This window comes from Pavona decussata, unplaced genomic scaffold (genome assembly GCF_977016875.1).
Source record: "Pavona decussata unplaced genomic scaffold, jaPavDecu1.1 SCAFFOLD_76, whole genome shotgun sequence".
Lineage (NCBI taxonomy): Eukaryota > Metazoa > Cnidaria > Anthozoa > Scleractinia > Agariciidae > Pavona > Pavona decussata.
The window spans coordinates 1,547,501-1,571,569 of record NW_028145494.1 but is presented as its reverse complement, the minus strand read 5'-3'; the positions used below and the strand labels follow the sequence as shown (position 1 = coordinate 1,571,569).

At 38.4% G+C, this 24,069-nt stretch overlaps 2 protein-coding genes and 1 long non-coding RNA gene across 8 annotated transcripts in view; 2 read left to right on the top strand and 1 right to left on the bottom strand.

Moving 5' to 3' along the window:
• Positions 1-24,069, top strand: part of LOC146476560 (uncharacterized) — a 116,667-nt gene that overhangs the window by 23,708 nt on the left and 68,890 nt on the right. The window lies entirely within an intron of this gene.
• The window catches only part of LOC146476569 (beta-glucuronidase-like), a 34,186-nt gene that overhangs the window by 6,550 nt on the left and 3,567 nt on the right, over positions 1-24,069 (bottom strand). Inside the window, exons 2-5 of one of the 4 annotated variants that reach the window (XM_085114443.1) lie at positions 19,425-19,506; positions 2,347-2,529; positions 1,629-1,789; positions 621-972 (exon numbers count right to left, since the gene is read on the bottom strand). In XM_085114443.1, coding sequence (XP_084970569.1) covers positions 621-972; positions 1,629-1,789; positions 2,347-2,511 — 678 coding nt within the window. In that variant the 5' untranslated portion in view covers positions 2,512-2,529; positions 19,425-19,506. Of the gene's footprint in view, positions 1-620; positions 973-1,628; positions 1,790-2,346; positions 2,530-6,535; positions 6,773-16,298; positions 16,366-19,424; positions 19,507-24,069 lie in introns of those variants that run through there. The other 3 variants (XM_085114444.1, XM_085114441.1, XM_085114442.1) reach the window with 3 other exon arrangements.
• The window catches only part of LOC146476568 (G protein-coupled receptor kinase 3-like), a 24,823-nt gene continuing 13,836 nt past the window's right edge, over positions 13,083-24,069 (top strand). For both annotated transcript variants that reach the window (XM_085114446.1, XM_085114445.1), the window contains exons 1-8: positions 13,083-13,242; positions 13,352-13,428; positions 13,604-13,677; positions 16,359-16,460; positions 18,728-18,802; positions 19,740-19,801; positions 20,106-20,157; positions 23,557-23,648. In XM_085114446.1, the coding sequence (XP_084970572.1) occupies positions 13,130-13,242; positions 13,352-13,428; positions 13,604-13,677; positions 16,359-16,460; positions 18,728-18,802; positions 19,740-19,801; positions 20,106-20,157; positions 23,557-23,648 (647 nt within the window). In that variant the 5' untranslated portion in view covers positions 13,083-13,129. The remainder of the gene's footprint in view (positions 13,243-13,351; positions 13,429-13,603; positions 13,678-16,358; positions 16,461-18,727; positions 18,803-19,739; positions 19,802-20,105; positions 20,158-23,556; positions 23,649-24,069) is intronic.

Sequence of the window (24,069 nt, the reverse complement as noted above, 5' to 3'; positions counted from 1 at the left end):
AAGTTAGAGGAAATTAAAAAGTAAAAATTATAACGATAGTAATAATGATGATGATGATGATCGTCTCTTACTTATTTCCTCAGGCTATTTCAAGTTCTATCCCTCCGGTCCGTTGCATTATTTCGGCGCTGTCCAATGTTTCGTTTCCATGGCGTCTCTACGCCTGACTTGAACTACTAGCTACTAGAACATTTTATCATCATCGAGTTCAGCACAAGAGAACTAAACTGCAAGCATCAAGCATCAGCGCATGATTTGACCAAGACAATTAGAAAAACGGACAAGTTTTCGCCTAAGAGAGGCGACCGTTTATAAAAGATGTCACTCAAAAAACGGCAAGCTTTGACTGTATTGTGGTGAAACGACAATCTCCTGCCATCAGCAGCCATTTTTTTAGTACTGAAGTTTGTCTATTGTTAGAGTCTCATTTTTACAAGAAGAAGAGTGAAGAACACTTAAAATGAAATTTAGCATGTTGAAAACATAATAAATCCAAACGTTTTCAAGGCCAGTGGCCTCTATCCAGCATTATTGGCTACAGCCTCGAAAAACTAGGGCTCCAGTAAAAGCCTGGAGTCAAGAATAGTGAGCATGCGTATACGCCTTGATTTAAAGTTTACCTTTAGTGTATAAAGATAACCCGGCGTGTCGCTCATACCAATCGGCCACCACAGGGTGGGGTTAAACACTGTCATCTCACCACTGAACATCTTTGCCCCACTCCCAAAAGCAGCAACCCTTCCCTCCCTGTCCAACAACTCATAGGTCATGACGATGCCATTTTTGTTCCCGTTATCGCTTGTTTCAACCTCCGTCATAAATTTGATGGTGGCTTTGTTATAATTATGGTAAGTAACGTAAGTGATGTCAGCTACATGCACTTCAGGAGTGGTGTAGAGCTTTACGGAGCCGTGGATTCCTGAGAAGTCTACTTTTGTTAAATAATCATTTGATGAATCGCAGTAGGTTGAGCTGAGAACAAAATGCAAAAAACAAATGTAGTCAATTAACAGCTGACATAATATTTAGAGAACTAAAACAGCGACGACGACAGCGCCAACGAACACGTCAAAATACGAATTTATATTATAAGAGCTATTTTGCGATTATTCCAACTCGCACAAGGCGTTCGAACTTAATCCAGGAACTGAATTCGTAGAACGGTGTTCAAGTTAAGAAAAAAAATGAAAACTTCACAGTCATATGCTCACGTTGTCTACAAAACCTTGAATTTGATCATTTCACGTTGTTGTTTTGCAGAGGACGGGAAAGAAACGTACCAATATGTAAAATGCACATGCAAAGCCATTGGTTTTTGCTCAATAAACCAATTGCTTTGTGGCATTCCCTAGTACTGATGGATAAAACCATAAGTTCCTTATCAAGAACATACATTTAAAAATCGTCTAAAGTCAGTTTGAAAGGACGACTGGAGACGAGGTTGGGGGGAGCCAAACCAGCGATGAACAGCAGAGTTCCGTTTTCAAAATGTTTCAGAAAAGCTAGTGTGGACGGAAAACATTTGATATCTGCCTGGTTTTAAACGTTTTCAAAAATTTCCGCACTAGTGTGGACCGAGGCAAAGATGTTATCAAGTGGAATCACAGTGAGAGTTAACGTGGTCTTACCTTCTGTCCAATTCGGCCTTTTGAGTGAATGGAAGAGTATTAATCACAGCGACTGTAAGTCTGTGCGAGTCTCTGCTAGCTGACTTTAATTCCTTGGAGATATCGACTTCAAATGGCAGATCTCCTCCCTCGTGTTCTAAGATCTCTTTATTGTTTAACCACTGTGGAGCGATTTGCGATATTCGTTTAGCTTGACTATTTGACACTTCTTTCTACAGTTATATGTTGACTGATTCGATTCCTAACCAAGAAAGTCATTTTCCTTTACCGTCACATCACCGATTCCCTCTTAGCGTATGTACTAATCAATAAGGAAAAGAAGTTGCTTTATAATTTATGATATTTCAGATACTCATACAGGGTAAACCTTTTGAATAAAATACATCTTGTAATAAGCGTAAATTGTTTAAAAGGTTGACGGATTTCTTTTGGAGTTTGGTGTGATAAATATCAACAAACACATTCATCAGCCGTCATTTAAAACGCGCACAAAAAATCAATGATCCCGCCCTGGTGTCCATGGATAGTTTTTCTTCTGAGCGATAAGGATTTGGCCTGGACATGTTCAAGTTTTGGTATCAAATTTGGGCCCCGCTTTGAGAATCAGGCATTGAATTACCAGTAAACATTAAAAATACGCCAAAAGAATGGGATTGCGTGATGGAGTATTATACTTTTTTATGACCCTAAAAGGGTGGTATTTTATGCTTAAGCTTACCACTTTGCACCGATAAAACACGCTCTCAAACCGTAACACCACTCTGTTGGAGGTTGCTCTCCAAGAAGGAGGCACATAAAACAGCTTCTCGTACCAAACCCAACCAATGAAGTCTCTAAGCCAACGCTCTTCTGTGATATCATTGTAGCTGGATGGAACTGGCATCGACAAGATGTCTCCACTCTGCGAGAAATGACAGAAATGTAATAACTCGCTTCCTGCAGTTGGACATACACGACCACCAACACAGCGTCAAACAAATACAAAACATAAGCACGTTTTACGGGCTGAAATCATGAAGTTTTCACTGATCATATGTTGTTGTTTTTTCAGTTAACTGTCAGGAGATTCTGGGAACATTTGCATTGAAACAAAACTAGCATATTAAAAACAAGCCGGATTTTTGGACGCAAGCCGGCTTGGTGCTAAATAGCTTACTTTTTGCAAATCAAATCAAGTACTCTATGGAAGCTGACAAAAACCTAAATATATGCAACTGTAAAACACAGCTGTTAATTATTCTAAATGTTAGCATACAGACATTTGAGTGGTACAGTGGTGTGAATTTTATTTAATACCTATGGATGACCCAACAAAATATTTGCAGCGCTTAGCAATGGTTATTTCTAAAATAGGGGATATGTAGCAGAGCTTGAGCGCCGAGAAGCTGTAAGGTTTGTTTTCTTAGGCTTCAGTATAAATCAGAAACGTGCGACTTTCAAGGACAGAAATTAGGACTGCAGAAAAACCAGTGATGAACGTAGATTTGTCCTCATTGAGGTCCCCTTACTATGAAACACTTGATTTTTATTTTTGCATCTGTTAGCTTGGCAAACGTTGAGGCAAAGGTAGAAAATTGGCAGGAGGTGGAAGAGGACAGAAAGAAAGCACGTAAATGCTTGCTATGCCGCAAGCTGTTAACTTTGGGTGCATCGCAAGGATTCTACCATGAAGGAGAGTTCCAGAAGGTAGACGACATCACAGTGCTGGTCGACGCAGCTATCGCTTTCAATATTCTCAGCTATGAAATGTTTACAGCGAGTTTGTTCCCAGTTTCTGGAATGCCATCCATTCAAATGCAGGAACTTCGGCACAGCTGTTACCATCACTCAGATTGAATGCCACGTTTTTAATCCTAAGTAGGTATCCACCATGATCAGTTTCTAATGACCTCGATTATGAGCACCACACTTTCATAGAGCACAACCTGATCATAAACAGCGAATAATTGTTTTACTGTAAAACTTGATCAATCTTCCGAAAAAACAACACATTTTCTTTAAAATAACCGAGAGAAGAGCCTTCGCTAAACATGGAATGAGGTGCTAATGGCATTTGGAAGGGTGCTAAATGCCCTTAAGTTGCTAATTCGTGCGTACACGCTAAATAGATAGGATATAAACTAAGTCAGTAATTGGCTTTCTTATCCTCTTAATTCTTGATACCACGAATACCGAGAGCTAGAAACACTGTATAAACTCAGTTATGGAGCGTGCACTTGCGGTATGACAGTGCCGAAAATCCGGCCCGCATTGTTCTCAAACTAAGCTGATATTTATGCCATAACTATTTAATTTTAAGCGTCAAACGTTAATTAAGTAAACGAATTCGTCCGAGCTACTCCACTACAAACGGAAAACAACCTTATAAGAAAACACGTGTTCTCATAAAGCTTTAACTGACATAGGACGACAAATTAGCCTTTAATTCGTTGGAGTGACCCATGCACCCCCAAATCGGTGATTAGTATAAAACGATTAATTTCAGTAAAACACCTATTAGCCTTTTAAAGGGGTCAACCAGATGAATAATTGGAATAAATTCTATTTTTGGTCACACTGAGATATTTTCAGACAGACACGACCAGTAGGGGCTGCAAAACACTGGTGATGTTTTCAGATAGGAGACGGAAAGGTACTTCTGCACAGCCTATGATCATGAGGGAAAAGAAATTCAAAAACAAAAATTGGGGGTAACCATGCACACATTTTCAAACATATTTATTATATTAACTGAGCAACAATAATTCTAAAAGGTTTTACTAAAAAAATTGAAGGTTAATTATCCCTGAAAAATACGTGGTAACCCCTAAGTTTTTTTTTGGGATTTCAATAGCCCTTGCTAAAATCATCTTTTCACACGTTGTCATAAGCTGCACAGAAATACTTTTGAATTCGGTAGGCGCAGTTTTTAAGAAATCTGAGTTTCTTGGAAAATCTTGAGATGCGCAGAACGTATGCGCAAAAGCAGCCACCGGCCATACGGCGTAGAAAGGCGGCACGTTGTGTTCCACGATTGCGTCTCAATCTCGAATTCCTTTTAAGCTTCTGATCTTCTTTACTTTTTTCAAGCCACACAGTCCATAAATGAGTAACGGAAATGGTTCAAAACCGCTTAGCAATGCACTGAGAGATGACTGATCCACATCGAACGTCATTCACGTTAATTCAGCCTAACCACAGGCCGGACAACACTGAATCAAACCAAGGACTACATCCCCTACTGATAAACATTATTTTGTAAAACGTCTGCACGGAGACACATGACGCTACATTTTGGTGAGAGCTCGCGGCAAGAAATGGGAGTCAAGAGGGTCAATGAGTCTGGCCCACTCATTGACGTAATTTGTAAAAACGGCTTGAAACTTTGCCAGACATGTCTTCTACATTATCCATACCGGCGTCAATAATCCCCTTACAGAACGTGAGAAAAAACATGGAAAAGACGACTCAATGCGTGAGTGGAAAAAAGGTTATTGTACAATCGGACATCACCTGCTTTCGTGGATGGAAATGAGCAGTCACGAATTCTGATTACTGACTAGTCGTGCCTGACTAGGTCAACAAAGGAAATCGTGGAAATAAAAGACTACTACTACTTCTACTCTTTCTAAGTGGATTCTCATTGTCCATGGCTGACAGTAAAAAAGTATAAATAAACTTCATTATTTTCATTGAACGCTAGCTCGATAATGGCTCCCTGGAAATAAGTGACGTACTACGACTCAATTTAAATCGATATCAACTTACTGACCGAGTGATTTTCGCACTCAGTTTTTTCAGAAGAATATAGCCAAGCTGATGGAATTTTCGATAAATCAACAGTATATCTCTGAAATAAGTTATTCACAGCATTGCAACTCCAAAATACATTTTTATTCCATCCAGTACCATCGATAGAGTATTGACGCTATATACAATAATTTGTCGTGCCTTCCATTATTTTGCCCGACTCTACTGTAGTATGTTTGTACGTTTGCAATGTACATTGCATGTACGTGCCAGATATAAAATTTTTTGGTTTGTCTGAAATAGCAACTAAGAAGTGCCGGAAGTCAACCCAGTTCTGCTAACTGCACAGTAATGACGAAATTTTTTTCATGTGTGAAGACTCGGCCTGCAAATATTAAAATCGTATATCCCCCGGTCCACCAGTCAGCTGGAACCTCAGCTGTAAGCTCTATTTATATGCTCCCAGGGGCTTTTTTCCGAGGAGTGAAGGGAAGGGTAGGCTTTTTAGAGAGGGGGCTATTTGAAATTATAAGTTTTGATCAAAAGTTGAAGTAGCGTTTCCAAAATGTTTCTTCACAGCTCTCTGAAACCAAGCGGTAATGGATCGTGTATCAGAAGATCATTCTTACCTCGGCACAATATAATACGTCAGTGTATATTCTTGACCCGAACGTTTCCGATAGACAATCTGACTGATATTTTGATCATTTGTACGCCTGGACTTTTTTAAAAATATCTCTTTTGTGTTTTCTAACATGGAAGCCAAAGTGGAGGTAGGACGGCTTATTAAAAACCTGACCTCCAAACAGGGGCTTTAATTTGCTAGAGAGGGAGGCTGAATTATAGAGATTTTCGGCATTCCACACAGCATACTAGGCTTTCAGCGCAACATTTTTCAGTCCCAGATTTTCTGTATCAATGGTAGAGTCGATCAAATAACGAAACGGCCCATTAGAAACAGCTAGCCTAGGTAGTAAAACAAAACACTACTTTTAATAAAATTTGTAAACAATCTGCCAATTACCCTGATTTTTCGAGTGCAATCGACTTTCGTTTTCTAATCCAATCCATCAGTATTTTAAAGTTGACACAGGATTATTGAAACACCAAGATAAACATCTGAAATGTCCGAAGAAGCCAAAGCGAGAAAATTTTCTTAAACCAAACAGATCACTTACCTGCGCCAAGGGCATAGAGTACCACATCTCTTCAAACCCGGATGACGAAATATCTGCCCGGAAATCCCACATTCCGTCCAAAGATTTCAGCTGTCGAGTTTCGGACTCTCTTGGGTGCAGCATCCCTTGGACAAAGGTCGTCATGACATAACATTTCAGGAAAATGTTTAAGGACGACACATCGAAGGTCCAAGACATCGCGAACCTCGTTTATTAATTACGTTTTCTGTTGGTGAAACATTTAACCCTCTACCTGTTGGACACTTGTCGCCCTTCAAGTAAACAATGCTTTGTCAAAAAGTCTTGACGAGGGAAAACGATTTGAAAGCTATTTAATTGTCTTCATTTGACCCTTACATTGCCCATCTTTAGTTCTATGACGACAGAACAACTATAATAAGTTGCTAAGAGGTTGTCGTTCTTGTAGACGAAGATGCCTTAGTTTGTGAACAAAGCCGTGTAGCAACGCTTCGGAGTTTATTCTCAGAAACTGACCGTGATGAGGTACCAGTGACCCCCCTTGGAGATCTTAGAAGGCCGTTTTATCACAACAGGCCGGGGGGCCCAAGATACTTCTTCTCATACAGAACTTCAGTAAGAATTAGCAACAAATTGGTGGTGTAAAATACCTGATTTTCACTGCATGGGACATGAAACTGTTTATTGATAAATTAATTCATAAGTGACTGTGAATTCGTAGTGTAACATTTTCACGAGTTGGCAGTGCAGAACGACCATGTTTGCAAAATCTATTCAAAAGTCGTACCTTCCTTACTGAAATTTGTACCACATTTGTCCTGCTGTGCAGAGTTTATGCCTCGATATATTTTTGTTTGGAGTAATCCAGCACACGCAATCTCTAACCCCACGTCTTCCCTCGAGCTCAGCCGACAATTTTTCAGGTGGAATTGTTTTGGTGGGTTTACTTCAAGGAGAAGCAGAGACGTTTCCCCGGACCATTTGTAACGCATTAAATAAGCGGATTAACATCAATAAGAAAACTAAAAAGAATAATTAAAAAAGAGGGGGATTACTAGAGCTGCGTATGGTGACCGCCGGCTGATTCTGCCGTCACTATCCGATCGCTCAGTTGGAGTGGTCAAAAAATCGGATAAAAAAAACTCCATCTGAGTTAATTCCTCAGAAGAGGGACTTTTGCGTGGTAGTAGCTTTATAAAAGTCCTAGTAAAAAAAAATTTTTCCGCCCGAAAACGTAACTGTCAATCGGTTCGCTCAGTCGTGAGAGCATTGGACTACCGTGCGGGAGGGCGACGGTCAGGAGCGACGGTTTAAATCCCGGCCGGACCAACACTCAGGGTCTTAAACTAACTGAGGAGAAAGTGCTGTACTTATGACATCTGCACTAAGGACGATAAACCGTAGGTCCAGTCTCATAACAGTTAGTTGTTCCTAATAATCGGGGGACGTTAAAGAACCCACACACTGTTCGAAAAGGGTAGGGGACGTAGTCCCCGCTGTGGTGGTCTATCTCTTTCTGTGATTTCACCTGTCTTTCACATTTGTGCGTGGGCTGCGTGGGTGGGTGAGATCAAAATATGGACTGCTAGCGCCTGCCAGTGGCGGCTTTACATGCATGCTGACCGGTCCGATCTCACCCCACAGAAGAATTGTAAACCGCCATGAGCGAGGCTATCTGATAAGTGCGGTATATAAATACATTACCATTAAATAAAGTAAAATGTTCCATGTCAGAAAAAGGATGTTTCATCCGGCACAGATTTATTATTTATTTAGATGATCTCTAAGATGGTGTATCCTTTAGGAGACGCTGTGAACTTCTTTTCGTTACTAATGCGAAGGAATCGTGAACTGAGCTAAAAGTCTTCGACTCCCTCTCATGTCCAAGTAACAAATTAAAGGTCGAAGAAGTTTATCAGTTTCATTCAATTTAAAACGAACAGGAAAAAGTAAAGGAAATTATGCTATATTGTGGGCGGCTGTGACACTTTACACGTGCATGGCTGATTAATTAAGGCAAAGTTTGCCACCCGTTTTTACGCCTACTCAGCATCAGGGCATAGGAAGAGTCACATTTTACTGTTTGAAGCGATCACATGAGCCAAAAGGAAACTTGAAAAGCTCACATACCTAACAGAATGTGCCATCATCAGTCTCTATGATACACGAGCAGAAAGGGCACGCTCAATGTCAGGAAAGTTTGATAACCTGGAAATAGTTTTGAATTTTCTGATTTTTTTACTATTTCAATGAAGTTCAATTTTCTATATGAGCGAGTGAAAGTATAAATATTTCAGCCGCTGAGTAACCTTTGGGTTAAACGAGACAACAAAGGAATGTTCCTGCAAGGTAACGAAACAACAGACCCTACTTGATAATTCAAGAGTCGTTCATTGATTGTCCGCCTTTGGCTACGTGGCGTGACGACTAACCGCATCTCGACTATGTCGAGCGGTTACTTAATTCGTAGTTCTTTTAGGAATTCAGCAATTGAACTAAAACTAGGAAAAGGTAGCCAATTCTCATCACGAAGGCTAAGAGCTGGTTGACAATCTGTGGAGTGCAAAACAGGTTTAAGGTGTAAACAAAAGCAAAAAGAATTTCCCGAAAGTGTCAAGAACTATTCAGAAAGTAATCTTTTACTGATTAAATAAAGAATACTAATCAACTTTGTTTTGACTTGCTAAAGGAAAAGGGGTGGTAACAAGGTCACATCGAAGAGGCAGTTATTGATTGACAAATTAGCAATTTAAATTCTGTACAAGTTTGCCCGAGGCTATTGGTAAAACAAAATGGTAGATCAGACAGAGTTAACGCTGAAAGTTTCTGTCACTGAAGATTTTTTTTTTTAATTCCGGCTTTACATAGTTGTGGACACAACCCGAATTGGCATCATAGTGTCTGAAAAGCATTTAGTCTTATTACATCATTCATCATGTTAGCCTGATTACATTTTAAGTAGCTAAGGAAAAAGATGTTCTGATTGCCGCGAGAACCTTGAAAGTCAGTCAGTATATGAGCGAAATTGAGGCAAGAAGGCCAGATTTCAGGTAATCATCAATACGAATGATAAGAGCTGCCAAATAATAGATGTGGCAATCCCTGAAGATTCGAGGATAAAAGTGAAACAGGATGAACGGTGTAAAACTACCTAGACCTACTGGTCCGTATCTCCAAATTCCCGAAAAAATTTCGGGTCCCGGAGAAGTATTTTTCAAATCGGTCAGTTCCTGTTGACTGAGTGGTAGTTTTTTCACCGGTGCTGGCGCAATGTGTTTCTTCATCTTGTAAAGTTGTCAACGTTTTAGCTTTCCAAATTATTGAATATCACTTTCTGATAATGAACATTGTGCCCGTAAAATGGTTTTTCGGGGTCGAGATGCTTTCGAGATCACGCCTGGCCCGAAGAAACAGGTGATACCTGTAGTAGTGCGCAGTAGGAACCATTCCCAGAGGGCTCAAAGATAACCTAAATGCCATCAGAGTGAACACGCCAATTGGGCCAATTCAGAAGTCAGCGCTGTTTGGATCAGCTGGGATTATGAGAAAGGTTCTTGAATTGTGGAAACGAATGCCTTCAGAAGCAACTGGTTGGTGCTTGGCACCCTAGTAAACATCAGCTTTAAGACCTGTCGCTGTAAAACATTATCATCTGATCATCATCATCATCATCATCATCATCATCATCATCATCATCATCATCATCATCATCATCATCATCATCATCATCATCATCAACAACAACAACAACAACAACTGAATCACTAACAGAAAATGGAAATGAAACTCTGTCCTTTGGGACATGCCTGTTTACACGGACAGAGAAAAGAACAGAAGACTGACCCGCCTGCTGATTGACGTGGCTATCCCTGCGGAAGGAAATCTGTCAAAGTGGTGGAAAAGCTGTCCAAATACAAGGACTTGGGAATCGAAGTAGCAAGGATGTGCAGACACAAAAGCAGAAACTATTCCTGTAGGTAATAGGGCACTCAGCCTCAGTGAAAGGGCCTGGAAAATGATACTGATTCAGCAAAACCCTAGTAACATCAGCATAGAACTTGCAAAAGATCTCCTAATTAGGAACAGCCCTTATTTGTCGTAAAGCGCTCTCTATCAAGGGGGCCACCCTCTCTCTCCAAGTTGCTCGAAGGAAACCGGTAGCTTCCCGGTCCTCTGTGGTGAACAATTATAAAGAAAAAGCATAAAGGAAACTAACAATAATATAATAAAGGAATTTGAAAAATAAACAACTTTGCTGACCTCAGATTGGACTCGCGGAAAGCAATGTAACAATGGGGGTCCTAGGGTGAATTCCTTGCAAACTCCCATCTTTCGTGGACCAGTTAAACGTATCACATTAGGCCGGACTATGTTACGTTATACAGAAATCAGTATTGTTGGGAACGGTAAACATCCTGCGGAAGGTGATGTCGATGTGGGGTCATGGTTATCTGGACTCAGTTGTTCAAATCCTAGTCTCCCTCGCAGCCTTTTTTGGGCTGTGACAGCCCAAAAAACGGCTGCGAGGGAGACTATTCAAATCCCAACGTTGATTCTAGTTTTTAAACTCGAATTAAAATTACTGATTTAGTTTTTAATTAAAATTACCAATGAATGAAGATTCCTCAAAAAGATGCTTATTCCGCACTTTTGTATCAGCCTTTTCTTTATCATTAGCTTAAAAATTTGACCAATTCTCAGCCCCCACGCAGTCCCTTTACCGGCTGAGAATGAACAGACTAGTCAATACCGCCCAAGACTGCACCTCTCCTGGAGGTCCTTAGTAATAATAATTATAACAGTCAATTACAGTCCATTTATTTACAAGTTAAATTGAGAAGCCGAAGCCTTCCGTTCACTTAATTTACCTGGGGGCTTGTTTTAACATTTTGTTTCGAAAATGTTTAGCATAATGATTGGTGTTCAAGTTGCCGCCTTGTTGCTGCTATATCCGTAACTCTGAATCAATACATTCCTGCCTCAGGTCTGTTATAATTGTTTTTTAACTGATGAAACTGATTGTGGGACTAAACTGACTTCCTTCCATTTTTAAAATATTCCTACAAGTCTGTCACCGAATGCATAAATACTGTACTATGTCTGAAGTGCTTCACAGTGCAGTCCGGAGAACGAATGATTTTTTACTCAAGAATTAATCGAGTTTCATGACAGAACTGAGCAGGCATGAAGGAATACTAGAGAGAAATGCGTGCCTGGGACAGTTGATCTGAACCCGTGGGCAAGAATCTATACGCTTGGTATGTAATCGTGCCCTATCAGCCCGTGGATTGACAGATATAGTCACTTAGAAGTTGGCCATGACTCATACTGCTTAAAAGACCTTAATTTGTGGCGGCATTTCAATAACACGACTAACCCGCATCATTCTTAGAGAGGATCAACAGTACTCAGTCAGCAGATAAGCATTGTAAGAAGTGCGCCTCCTACAGGGTGGTCACAGCTGTCGTTTCGAAACTGATTTATCATAATCAGAACGTAATACTGAAGAGAATCGGCTTCAGGTACTCAGTCAATATCCTGACGTCCCCGTAGGAAAATGAGAACAAAATTGCCCAAGATTGCGGAAGTTTGTTGATATAGCCGCGATCGAGGAGGTACACAGATAAATTGAGTTTGAAATTTAGCTGGAGACATTTGAGACACTTCAGTCAACGTGCTCAGAAAGTATTCTCGGCGAGTTCCGAGTTCACCGCTGATTTAAAGCAAATAGTGACTGATTGCATTTACAGCACAAATCAACAATGTGCGACTTAAGTAAACTCCCTTCAGGCTGAGGCGGTGACATTTCTGATTCTGTCAGACCTTTGTTTGCTTTTCAGCGCTGTTCGGGATTCAAAGGACTTTATAACTGCTCAAAAGGAATTGATTAATTAAGGAATGCTGGCCATTAATACTGAACACGTACATTCCCAGTGTACAATTAATCCGGTTTTTACAGGCGCGTGCCTTCGAAAGAGCATTCACTGACAGCTAATATCAACTCATTTTACAAAAAATGAAACTTTATGCCACCAAAAGAAACATAATCGACGTTTTTGCGTCCCACTTATGGATGCCTCTTTTAGAGCCAGGATGCCTGGATGCCGTTTTAACTACCACAGTGGTTCAGAATTGCAACGGAGGGATTTTGAATTGTCTATGGAGTCACGAACGTCAAGGCAGAAAGAAAGCTTCCAAAGCCAATATCTCAGTTAAAAAATTATGCAAACGTTTAAAACCAATATCCTCAAAACAAACATTCTCAAGAGCTTTAAAAACCCACTCGCTTTGTCTTTATGTTTGTCTGGTTGTCCTCTGGAACGCTTGTGAATATGAATAATTTCTATATCAAGTGAAAAAAGAGCTCGATTTATGCCAAAAAGGAATCGCCAGTACTCTACAGGCTAAAGACGAAAAGACTGTCACGAAACATAGATAACGTCAAGAGGGAAGCCGTAATTGACTTCTCTTTAGCCATCAAATGGGCCGCCATCATGGATGGTCACGTGATATATTATTTCTGACCAATCACCAGGCGACGAACTGTAATGAAGGGTTCGCAAATGTTCACCGCCGAGACGAAATTTGCAACATAAACCAAGCTGCCAAGCCAAGATGGCGGACTTAGAGGCGGTTTTGGCTGATGTTTCCTATCTAATGGCGATGGAAAAATCGAAATCCACGCCAGCCGCGCGTGCAAGCAAGAAGATAATCTTGCCTGATCCATCGTACGTAGAACATTACGATCGCTTTTAATTTTTATGCTGGATTGAGTTTAGTTAACCTGAGGATTTAGCTTTGTTCCATCGAGAGCCTTGTTGCTTTTTACATTTTCAGCGTTTACCATGTTATGAACAAGTATTTAAGCGAAAGAGGAGAGGTGCAGTTCGACAAAATATTCGACCAAACGATAGGTAAGCGATTCGTTTACAAACGGTAATGCATCGTTCAGCTGCCGTGTTTAATACGCTTTCTTCCTCGAGGGACCGTAGTTTGTATACCTTGTACACGAAGAATATATATTCATTGAAAGCTTTTTTTTTCATCAACGAGCCTCTGATTTGTGTAATCGTTTGGTTCGTTTTCAAGGTTACCTGGTTTTTAAGGACTTTTCCGAAACACAATGCGACGAACCGGTTCCTCAGCTGGCATTTTACGAAAAGGTGAGCGAGCGAGCTTTATACCTTACATTAATTTATTTATTTACCTTATATTTCCCCAACTTTGTGCAGGAAGCAACGACGGGTTGACTAGAATATTTTCTTGAGTGTTGAGTGGGTGAGTGCTAGTTGTGCAAGCCTAACTGGAAGAGCGTGATAAATAGTTGTCGGAGAATTTCCCGAGATAGCTTAGCCGGGCTGCGTTTAAATTAACGCCAATAACACAAATTCGCGAGTGTTGTATAAGCTTTGAGCGAGTTGCAAATTAGGGCTGGATTTTCGCCTATTAGACAGCTCCTATCTTCGAGTTAACAAAATGAGCTTTATCTTCACATGGAAATGTGTAGTATTTGTTGCTTTTGAAAAGCTCGTATTCCCTTAAAGCGATAAAAGGAAGTTCCAGTGTAGATTGGCGGGGGATAAGTAAGGGGTACGTTAAGAGTTAAAGCCGCGGACCGCAAACTACACAATTTCACTTCCTGCCTGTATTTTCTGCTGTCAAGGTACTTTATGTCCTTGCCTAGACCCTGCTATAAATAATGCAAGCCCGCTAATTCCTTGGAGAGTAGAAAGTTCAATAGTGCTCTGCTCCACCAGCTACAAAGATGTTCGCAAACATTGGTTTCGCCATTTCAGTTTTTGTCATGTCACGTAATATAAATGAATGGTTTAATTATCGAGCGATGAGACTTGTTTGAATTTGAAAAGCTTTGATCCGAAGTAATATTTTCTTTGTACAAGTACAAGTGTTAGTACTGTCTGTAGAAATTTTGTCGAAATCGGTTAAAATTTACAGTGTTTTGGCAGTGCTTTTGTATAAACATTGTTGAAATCGACACCCAGCCCGTTGCCTCGATTATTGCATATTGAAACACGACTCGAGGAAACAGTTTTTAACAAACACCGTTACAGGTATTTATCCTGTGTTTCCTTGGTGTTTCCGAGTGAGATCAGCTTTTTCGAAACGATTTTAGAGTTCACGGTGCCAAAATTAGCACATCTATTATCGTAGCTCGCTTTCTGCATATGTGATTTTTGATGCAAGGGAAGACGATCGTACACAAATCAACTGTAACAATATTGTTATTTTCTTAAAAACCACAGAATATTTTTCCTTTCTTTGTTGGACAACGTTCTGTCTGCCTGAATTTTTCGATCGTGTGATTTCGCTTCTCAGGAAACAAAAATAAAAACAAACAAAAGCAAAATGAAGAAAAACCATTTAAAAATGTCGTTTTCATTCGATTTCCCATGGAGTTGCCAATAGCATGATTTATATAGTATATGAAAAAACTTAAAAATAAAACACAGAAATGTAGTTTTTCTTTTTGTCTCCACGAGCTGGGCTTGCCTTTGATATTTATGTAGCCATGTCCTACGATACATTTCATTTTCCTGTTATGATTTTTGTCTGCTATGTCAAAGTCAAGTCTTTACTAGTAAATAATTAATGAACGTTTGGTGCACACATCTCTGATATAAGCTGATATAATAATTCATTTTCTTGAGATGAAATGCAAATGAGTTTATGGAATAATTTCGAATTCTTCATGTATGTGAGAAACATTTGTAAAAAAAAAAAATTTTTTTAATTTTAAGATTAGCTTATGTAAAAAGGGTGATTTCTCAAGTGTAATTGTTTTGTCTAAGATTAAAATTCATTATTCTAAGTGCAGTAAAGTACAAAGCAACAGATGGAAACATGTGGATTGTTGGAAAAATCTTAGTGTATGTTGTGCTTTAACTAGGAACTTTTTCATGTCATTGATGTTTACTTGGTATGCAATGTTCATACATTGTATTAATCTTGAGTTATGTTACGTTTCTGCTCAAATACATATCTGTCATAAAGATGTATAAGTATTCTATTGATAAAGGGCTGTGCAATTTGTTTGGAATTATGAAAAACTGATTAACAGATATATTAACATTGTCTTGGGTAGGGGATTTTAATCACAAAAGTTTTTCAGTGAAATTGCATGGGTTAGTCACTATTTTACAAAGTTCATGGTTATTTATTTGTGTGGCAAAGGCCAGGTAATTTGCATATTTTCTATGTAACTTTAATTAAATTGCACTGACAATATTTGCTAAAGGCAAAGTGGACGTGCACTTTTAACATTTCAATTTTCTACTTGCTTAAACTTCAAAAATCAATACAATTTCAAAGTCTGTGACAAATTCAAAGCAATGAATAGACACCAAATCATCATTTAACCCTTTACATTTTTGTCTTACCAGTGTACACGTACTGTGGTTCAATGTCATTATTTTGTTTATTATTTTACACCCCATTTTAGTCGAATGTTTGTAATTGATAACATTGCTTTTGAGTCGATGTGATCGTTTAAACTAATTAGGATTGGAGATACAAGTTGTAGTTATTCACAACTATTTTAGCAGCTGCTTGTCTGGGATGGGGCATTTTAAAACCCACTTAAGTCATTTTTATTTATTTTTTTTTGTAATGGGACTTTGTAATCTAGTTACCAAAGGTCCTTGGATGCCCTGCAAAGAATGTATTCTGAAGGTTATCTGTACACTGCTTGTGTCGTTATTGAAGTTACGTTAATTTTACATGTAGCTACGATAATTATTGATTTAAGCATGGAAGTGACACTCACATGAAAGTCTTGAACAGTTATGCAGCTGCTGTATTTTCAATAACATCATTATCTACACAGATCAAAGAATATGAAAAACTTCAGTTCCTGGACGAAAGACTTGTAATGGCAAAAGAAATATATGACAACCATATCATGACTGAGCTTCTTGCTCGCTCTCATGTAAGTGTTTAAGAATTTTTACATTGTAATGCTTACATCTGTTCGTGTTGTCTTAGCTTAAAAATTGGTTAAACCTTCTTAATTTTCTTTTTCCTTTGTTCAAGATTATGGTAATGAATTTGACACAAAGGAGAATAAAAATTAAACTGGTTTAAAAAAATTTTTAAACAAAAAAAAAAAAAATGTAAACTGCAATGCATAAAGTAGCGGAGCATCGATTTTATTCACAAATCTCTAGCTAGCTGACATTTTTAAATTCAAAGAACTAAATCAGGTTCAATATATGTGTGCCAGTGAAACAACAAAAAGGACACTACATGCCTCTGAGCCAATACGTTGTTGCCATGTTGGTCATTACTCTGGCAATACTTGGCCAATGCTTTGTTGATTAACCTGGTCACTACTTTGCTGAATGCAAAGCTAATAATTGGTGCCACTTGGCACTCTGCTCGTGTTTTACTTCTGTTGTGATGTCATCACTTCCAAGATCAAGTTTTATTTCAGAAAAAAAATCATGGTTAGTCTTTTTTTTGTTAAATACTATTTTCTTTTGTAACCTATCCTAAGATTTGTACACTCATACTTGTAAAATTAACATACAGGGCCCAGTTGCTCGAAGCATGGCTCACGCTAACCTGGGATAAATACCATGACAACCTATAGGTTTTAATACCTCTCAACCAATGGTTAATGCTAACCATGCTTCGAGCAACTGGGCCCAGGTGACTAATAAACTTGTAATGCTTATTGCCAATGTCTTTAATTTTGTACAATTTTTTAAAAGGTCTTTGTAGTTGGTATTTTTGATAAATAATTATTTTCATCATGCTTAACTATTCTACATACATTTCTATTGATTTTAAAAAGGGTTATAAATCAAATTCTCGCAGGGGAGGATGACTTTGGATCCCCCATTTTACCTGGTAGTGATTTTAACAGCTTTGGAATAGTACTTTCTATAGCAAGCAGAAGTAAAAAGACGTATTTCAATGTAACAGTTATCTATACAGTTCCTGTCTGTGTAAATTTCTTGGACTAAGATAAACTGCCCTTACTTCATTAAAACTTAGTTCACAAGATAAATAGTTATACCCAACAACTTGTCAACACATCACTGGCACTAACATACTTCAGTGACTGGTATTCTCCTGGTATTCTACTGATACTTTACCAATGCTGGGTCAACAGACAAATCAGCTATTGTCTTGGCTGATAGCCGGCCAACGATTTGACTGCTTATAAGTCAAGTGTTGGCAAAGTATGATACTCAGTCAAACTACATGTTCATGTAGGTTATAGCTCCATTCAGACCAACAAAACATGTTTAATTAAACCAGATTTAACAAAATGAGAATAAATTGGTAACAGAAAGCTGAACCATTGGCTTTGATGTAGGGTTCAAGTAAACTTTAACTTACGCTTTCATTTGTGCTAAATCTGTAGTCGACAAAAATCCAAAAGCAGCTTTTATGAAGGAAACAATTTTAAACTGTGTTTAACTAAACGGCTTTCAAATGTGTTTAAGCCTTGGTGTGAATGGGGCATATGACTAGGTTAACCATCACCCAAGTACAGTGCATGAACATGTATCAACCAAGTATTATTGAGCTTGAGCCAGTCAACTGAGGTCACCTATTGTACACATGATTGGTGACTATACAAAAGATCAAATTTTGATTCCCAATTATTTGAACATCTACAATGCCAACTTGTACTTGTACTTACATGTGAACGTAATCCATGAACTAAGTGCTTAATAATTTTTACCATGTTATGCTCCTGTATAGTTGAGACAATTTTAAAGTTTCCTTCAGGTAGTGTCACTGTTTCAAACTCTGTTCTCGTTTTTACTGGATTTTGAACAGCACTGGTTACCTCCCATTGTTGTCACACATTGCTTTGAATTTGATTGTTTATTTCACCTCACACATTACAAAAAAGCAAACTTAGAGTACAAAAATATATATTACAGAGAAAGTGGTGAGGAAGCCTTAGGAGAAACCATAGGGCTTATAGAATAAGGCTTCCTCATTACAGAGTTGTTGCATATGTTTGAAGACTGTGAAATGGTTGATACAATTACAGTTCATTATTACCTGTCGGGGGATGATCCACTATATGGAGAAACAGCTTTCATTCACTTTTCTGGTGCATGGATTGGTCTATGACGTAGTCTGCTTGACTACCTATATGCTCTGGTGTAAGTTTTGCATTATTTGAAAAGAAAACTTTTACTCATCATGATTGACATTTACTGTACTTTACAGTCCTTCTCTGTACAAGCTGAGACACAAGTACGAGAGGCAATAAGATCAAAAGAGTTAACATCTACACTGTTTGAGGTACAATCTACAGCGTGTAGTAAAGCTATCAAAATGATTCAATTTATCACTGGGGCCCTGTTGTTGAAAGTGTACTGAACCTGGGTTAACGTGAACTTTGTTTCCAGTTTGATATAATTATTAATAATCAATAAAGATTTTTTGTTAAGATTTTTGCAGTTTAGTTTTGACTTTGACGTTTTTAGCTTTAGCTTAATTAAAATTAGCTGTGAAAAATATTGTCTCCCAACAAGATGAGAACCGCGGAACTTACCTTTACTTAGTGGATTAGAAGTAAACACCTTTCATCCAACCAGGCTAGGGGCACTAATTTACTTTTAAAAGCTAAAGGGAGGGTGGTTATTAGGGATGACCGGGGCACTTCTTTTTTTTATTTAAACATTGGGATGTGAATAATAAATATACAATAACAAAAACTGTAATATCAACACCCTAACTAAATGTAGGGCCGTTGAATGTAGCCAGTAGCCAGCGAAAATCAACATCTACCTCACTATCTTGGCCAGCTACATGTAGTCTGTTTGGCATTTGTTTACAAAACTTAGAGGTTAAAAAAATTCTTTGTATAGCCAACCAGTTACCTTCATAAGTTAGCTGTCTTCTCTAGAATTTTTTTACAAACCTGATAAATGATTTCAGTTCATCTTATGGTGCCACACTTGTTATTGGAAAAGTGGGGGGTGCTTCACATGGATTTTTAAATGCTAGAATGGAGAATGCCACATTATGGTTAGTGTTGTTTCTAGTAGGGTTAACGTGGTAACATATTACTTCTAAAAAATACAGTGTGCACATGAGCCATTGGTTAAGCAATAAGTCACTACGTATTATTTTATGGTACCCAGGCCTCACAATGAGAGTGTTGTAAACAGTTTTATGTTACAGACAAAAGGAATGAAACAAATTTAAAACTACTATGAATTGCTTATCCTTACAGCCATACAAGTTAGAGATCAGAGACAGTCTGAGAGGGTCAATTTTCCAAAAGTTTTTGAAAAGGTGAGGCTGTAATACATCTCAACAAGTAAATGTAACTCCTGTGAACTTTGTGTTTGCTTACATTGGCAATATTAATTAAGGCTTCAACTTTCAAGTCATGGTATTTGTATTGTACACTGCAGTCAGTATACTGTAGGAACCTGTAACATCAGTGTATGACTGTAGCATATTAATAATTTGTTATTGTTTTAGTTCTTATAATAAAATCATGTAAAATTCATGCTATTACATTGTAACTTAAATTACAGTGAACAGTAAACCCAATTTAAATTTGATTTTTATTTTCATAATTATTTCTTTATAGTGACAGATATGTCAGATTTTGCCAATGGAAAAATGTGGAACTCAATATAAATGTAAGTAATAATTTTCTTTGAAATGTACATGTACATGTATGCATGAACCTCTCAACTGAAATGTACCACTAAAAAAATAAATAAATAAAATAAATAACCTTTATTTACTCTCAGCAATGTTTATAGCACAAGTGCTAGAGGGACTGAGCATTAAACTTCATAAAGAAATAATATAAATTGAAAATAACATGGTTAAAAATCCCAACTGACAGGAGGCAGACAAGCTGGCTATTTACAAGCGTGGCTGAGAAGTTGAACTCGGGGCTACTGAGAAACAACCCCAGCTAGCGGTCAGAGCGGGACTTGAACCCGGGACCTCCAGATTTCAAGTCCGGCGCCCTAACCGCTCGACCATGCTGCCACTAAGTTGGTAATTTTGGTGGCAGTCAATTAAGGGTTGTTTACATGATTCCAGGACAACTTTCAAATGGATATGACTTCATCCTGTAGCTCTGTGTTCATTTACATGATACTAGTTCAAAATCTTATGTCAGAACAAGTCATACAGCTGTACAGTATTAAATTAAAGTTACCACTTTAATTATGTATTGCTGGCTTGAAAACCATGGTGGCAAGGTGAAAATCATGCTACAGGGCACGAAATTGCGCCTGATACAGTCGCCAATGCTCCTAAGTTTTCCGTGCTGGCGACCAAGATTTGAAAGTTAGTCGCCACATTGGCGACTAGAACCCTTTGCTTTTTCCTACCTTTATGTGTTGTGCAATAAAATAAAGCTTGAAAAAAAAAATCGGGGCAAATGGCAAGGTTTATTTGTAGCAAAACCGTCACAAACTCTCCGTTAACATCCGCCATCTTGGATAATCTTTTCAGAGGCGACGTTGTGTATTGTGCAATCAAATGTCCCTTTTGCTAACACACGTGACCTTTTGAAATATCCAAGATGGTGGATTTCGTCGGACTTTCATTATTCATGTCGCCGAGTGATTAAAATTTAAAATGAGCATCAACGAGGATCGGGAAAATTTATTTCAAATATTGGCTGCGTGTACAAACAGGACCGAGGATGAGGTTTTGGAATTCGCACAGGCCATGGAAGAAAAATATGCCGACAAGAAGAAGTTTTTTCGCACCTTGCCGCTCCGTGGCCATGTGGGATTACCGAAAGACAATTGGCAATGTCCCTGGTGCCAGAGGATATTCCTTAGCGGCAAGAAATAGCACCCACAATTACTTCTACTAATGGAAACTGTCTTTTCGTTGCTGTTTCGTTGGCTTTGGTGTGCGATGAGACGCAAATGAGTCTTTTGCGTTTGCTCGCGGCTGTTGAGCTCATTTTGAACTGTGAATTTTGAATAACTTCCAAAAATAAAAAATAAAAAAACCTACCATGTGATGAAATGTTGGTGATGTTCATTCTTTACTGTGACCAGAATTGCCGTTTGCTATTCTTTAGACATCAACAAAACCGTCCAGGCATTAATAATGCTAGGAAAGGCTACGATTTGATATTATCGTCCATGATAACGCATTTTCATTGTTTTTTGTTTTCGTTTCGGAAAAAAATGGCTACTAACTTTTTGCACTTGGCGACCACTTTGGAATATTTAGGAGCCAAATGTCTCCCTAAGAAAAAAGTTAATTTCGTGCCCTGTGCTACAATAGATTGGACAGGGTTCTTGTTAGGATTTGTAAAAGGAGGTAATAAATTTGCAAAAGCTGGTGGGCAGGTGGATGCAGTCTTGCAAATTTCTTCCAGGGAATGATGGGAGTGAGATGGCCCAAGAAAGGATGGGAACCAAACATAAAGTTAGCATTGTTTGGAGGAAAGAGAATGTTCAAACCAAGAGCAATTTCTTTACAGGCAATGGATTTTCGATGTGATATTATCTGCTGGATGTTTTAACATTGTTTATAGAAAGGAAACTCCCAAAACAAGGACAAGTTTTTTTCAAAACACAGTGAATTTTGAAAGCTATTTCAGTATTCTCGGTAACATTTTTTCACAATAGTCAATAACAAATACTTGAATAGACAGTAAAAATAACTGATTACAGCGTCCTGAACAAGAACCCTGATTTGAGCAGGAATTGCAAAAAATTATGGCGTGTTTTGCCCAATTAAAGCACTAATAATTCCATTGTTTTTAGCTTGATATTTGTCATATTTTGATCTCAGTGAACATGGCCTAAAAATCACCAAATCAACCTCGGGTACCAGGGCTCAAAGTTAGCGACCAGCTGGTCGCATATGCGACTAGATTTTTTATTTTGCGCCTAAAAAATTATACGCGGTCGCACTCATGCGCCTAAAAACGCCCAAGTTCAGTGCGCCTGAATCGGGGCCATTTGATTCCATACCTGACAATTCTTGTGTACTCTGCCTGATTAACCCGAGACAGAAGCTTGAAATAATAAATTCAAATGTGGATGTAACACAATTAGGTTCCACATAAGAAAGTTACACCGTTTTTCTTACATCGGTATGTGTTTTATTTGCTGTTTCCCCAAGTTAATTTCTTGTCCGTGTTTCATCCCACCCCAGACTTTACCCCAGACTCTTCTACGTTATGTTACCGCACCACTGACAAGAACGTACGAGTGAAGGCAACCTTCTGAAACGTGCTTCTCGCGCAATTTAGTTTGCTTTGTCGATAATGTTTAAACAATCTGGTTTAAGAGACTTTTTTTCTTCAATGTAAGAACAAGTGTTACGTATTTCCTGTGAAACAATGAATTTTAATTCAGTTAAGTCAACGCGCTGTCAACAATGTAATTTATTCTCTTTTTCAAAATGCTCATTTACAAAAAGATTTGTTCTCAAACAGCCGGCCGCTGCCTTCCAACACATTTGACCTAACTCCAGCAGTTGTGAAGTGGTTAAACAGTGGACAGAAATCAAGGTGACCTAACCTTGACTACAGAAATTAGCCAAATGAATCAATTTCAGTTGGGTGATCCGTGTAATATTCAAAACAATGTAACAGTATTATTGCTATCTCAAAGGTACAGTAAGAGACTGAAAGAAACAAACAGATTACCGTGCTGATTAACTATCGGCAAGCAAAAATAAGAAAAAGAAATTAACAATGTGTTGGTGTCATCATGACACCATTATCAACGATCACTAATAAAATGTCTGAAGCTTCTGATTTTTCTTTTTGGTGCTACCAGTATTTTAAGTTGTGCTCCTTAAAGTTTTAGCTGTGCGCCTAAAATTTCGTCAGTGCGCCTAGAAATTTATATCTGGTAGCACAGGTGCTCCCAAAGCCAAAAATAAACTTTGAGCCCTGGGTACTGTACCTCTTGACTGTAAATATTTTCACGTTTGATGTACATGTACATGTGTGGTACTGACTACAACTTACTGGAACTTCTGATCAATAATGACCGCTATGGTACAGCGAAATAAGCTAACATGGAACTTTTCTCTTTCTGTAGCTAACCATGAATGATTTTAGTGTACATAGAATTATTGGCAGGGGTGGATTTGGAGAGGTTTATGGTTGCAGGAAAGCTGACACAGGAAAAATGTAAGAATTTAAATACATCACAAGCTTTTAGCCAGAAAGGCATTTCACAGTACACCCAGCCATTGAAACAAGCAAATAAACCAACCAATTTGGTGGAAATTTTATAATTTTGGGGTTGCAGCTGAATTGTGAGAATATAAATGGTTATGTTAAGTCTCATCTGAAAGAGTCTAGTCCAGTACATTCCCTTCCAATCACATGTTTGGCTACTACTGATTAGTTTTCTGTCATGTCCTCAAATTGTAGTAGTAGCACATGTAGGTATTATGTTCTCATAGTTACATTTGCCTTGTGGCAATAATAAGACCCAGCATTTGATGTGATTGTATGTTTAGTATTAAAGCAAGAACATTATCAGCCTTTTTCAAGACTCACTCTGGGACTTTCAAAAATATTTTTGTTTTAAAACTTGAGCGTTTAA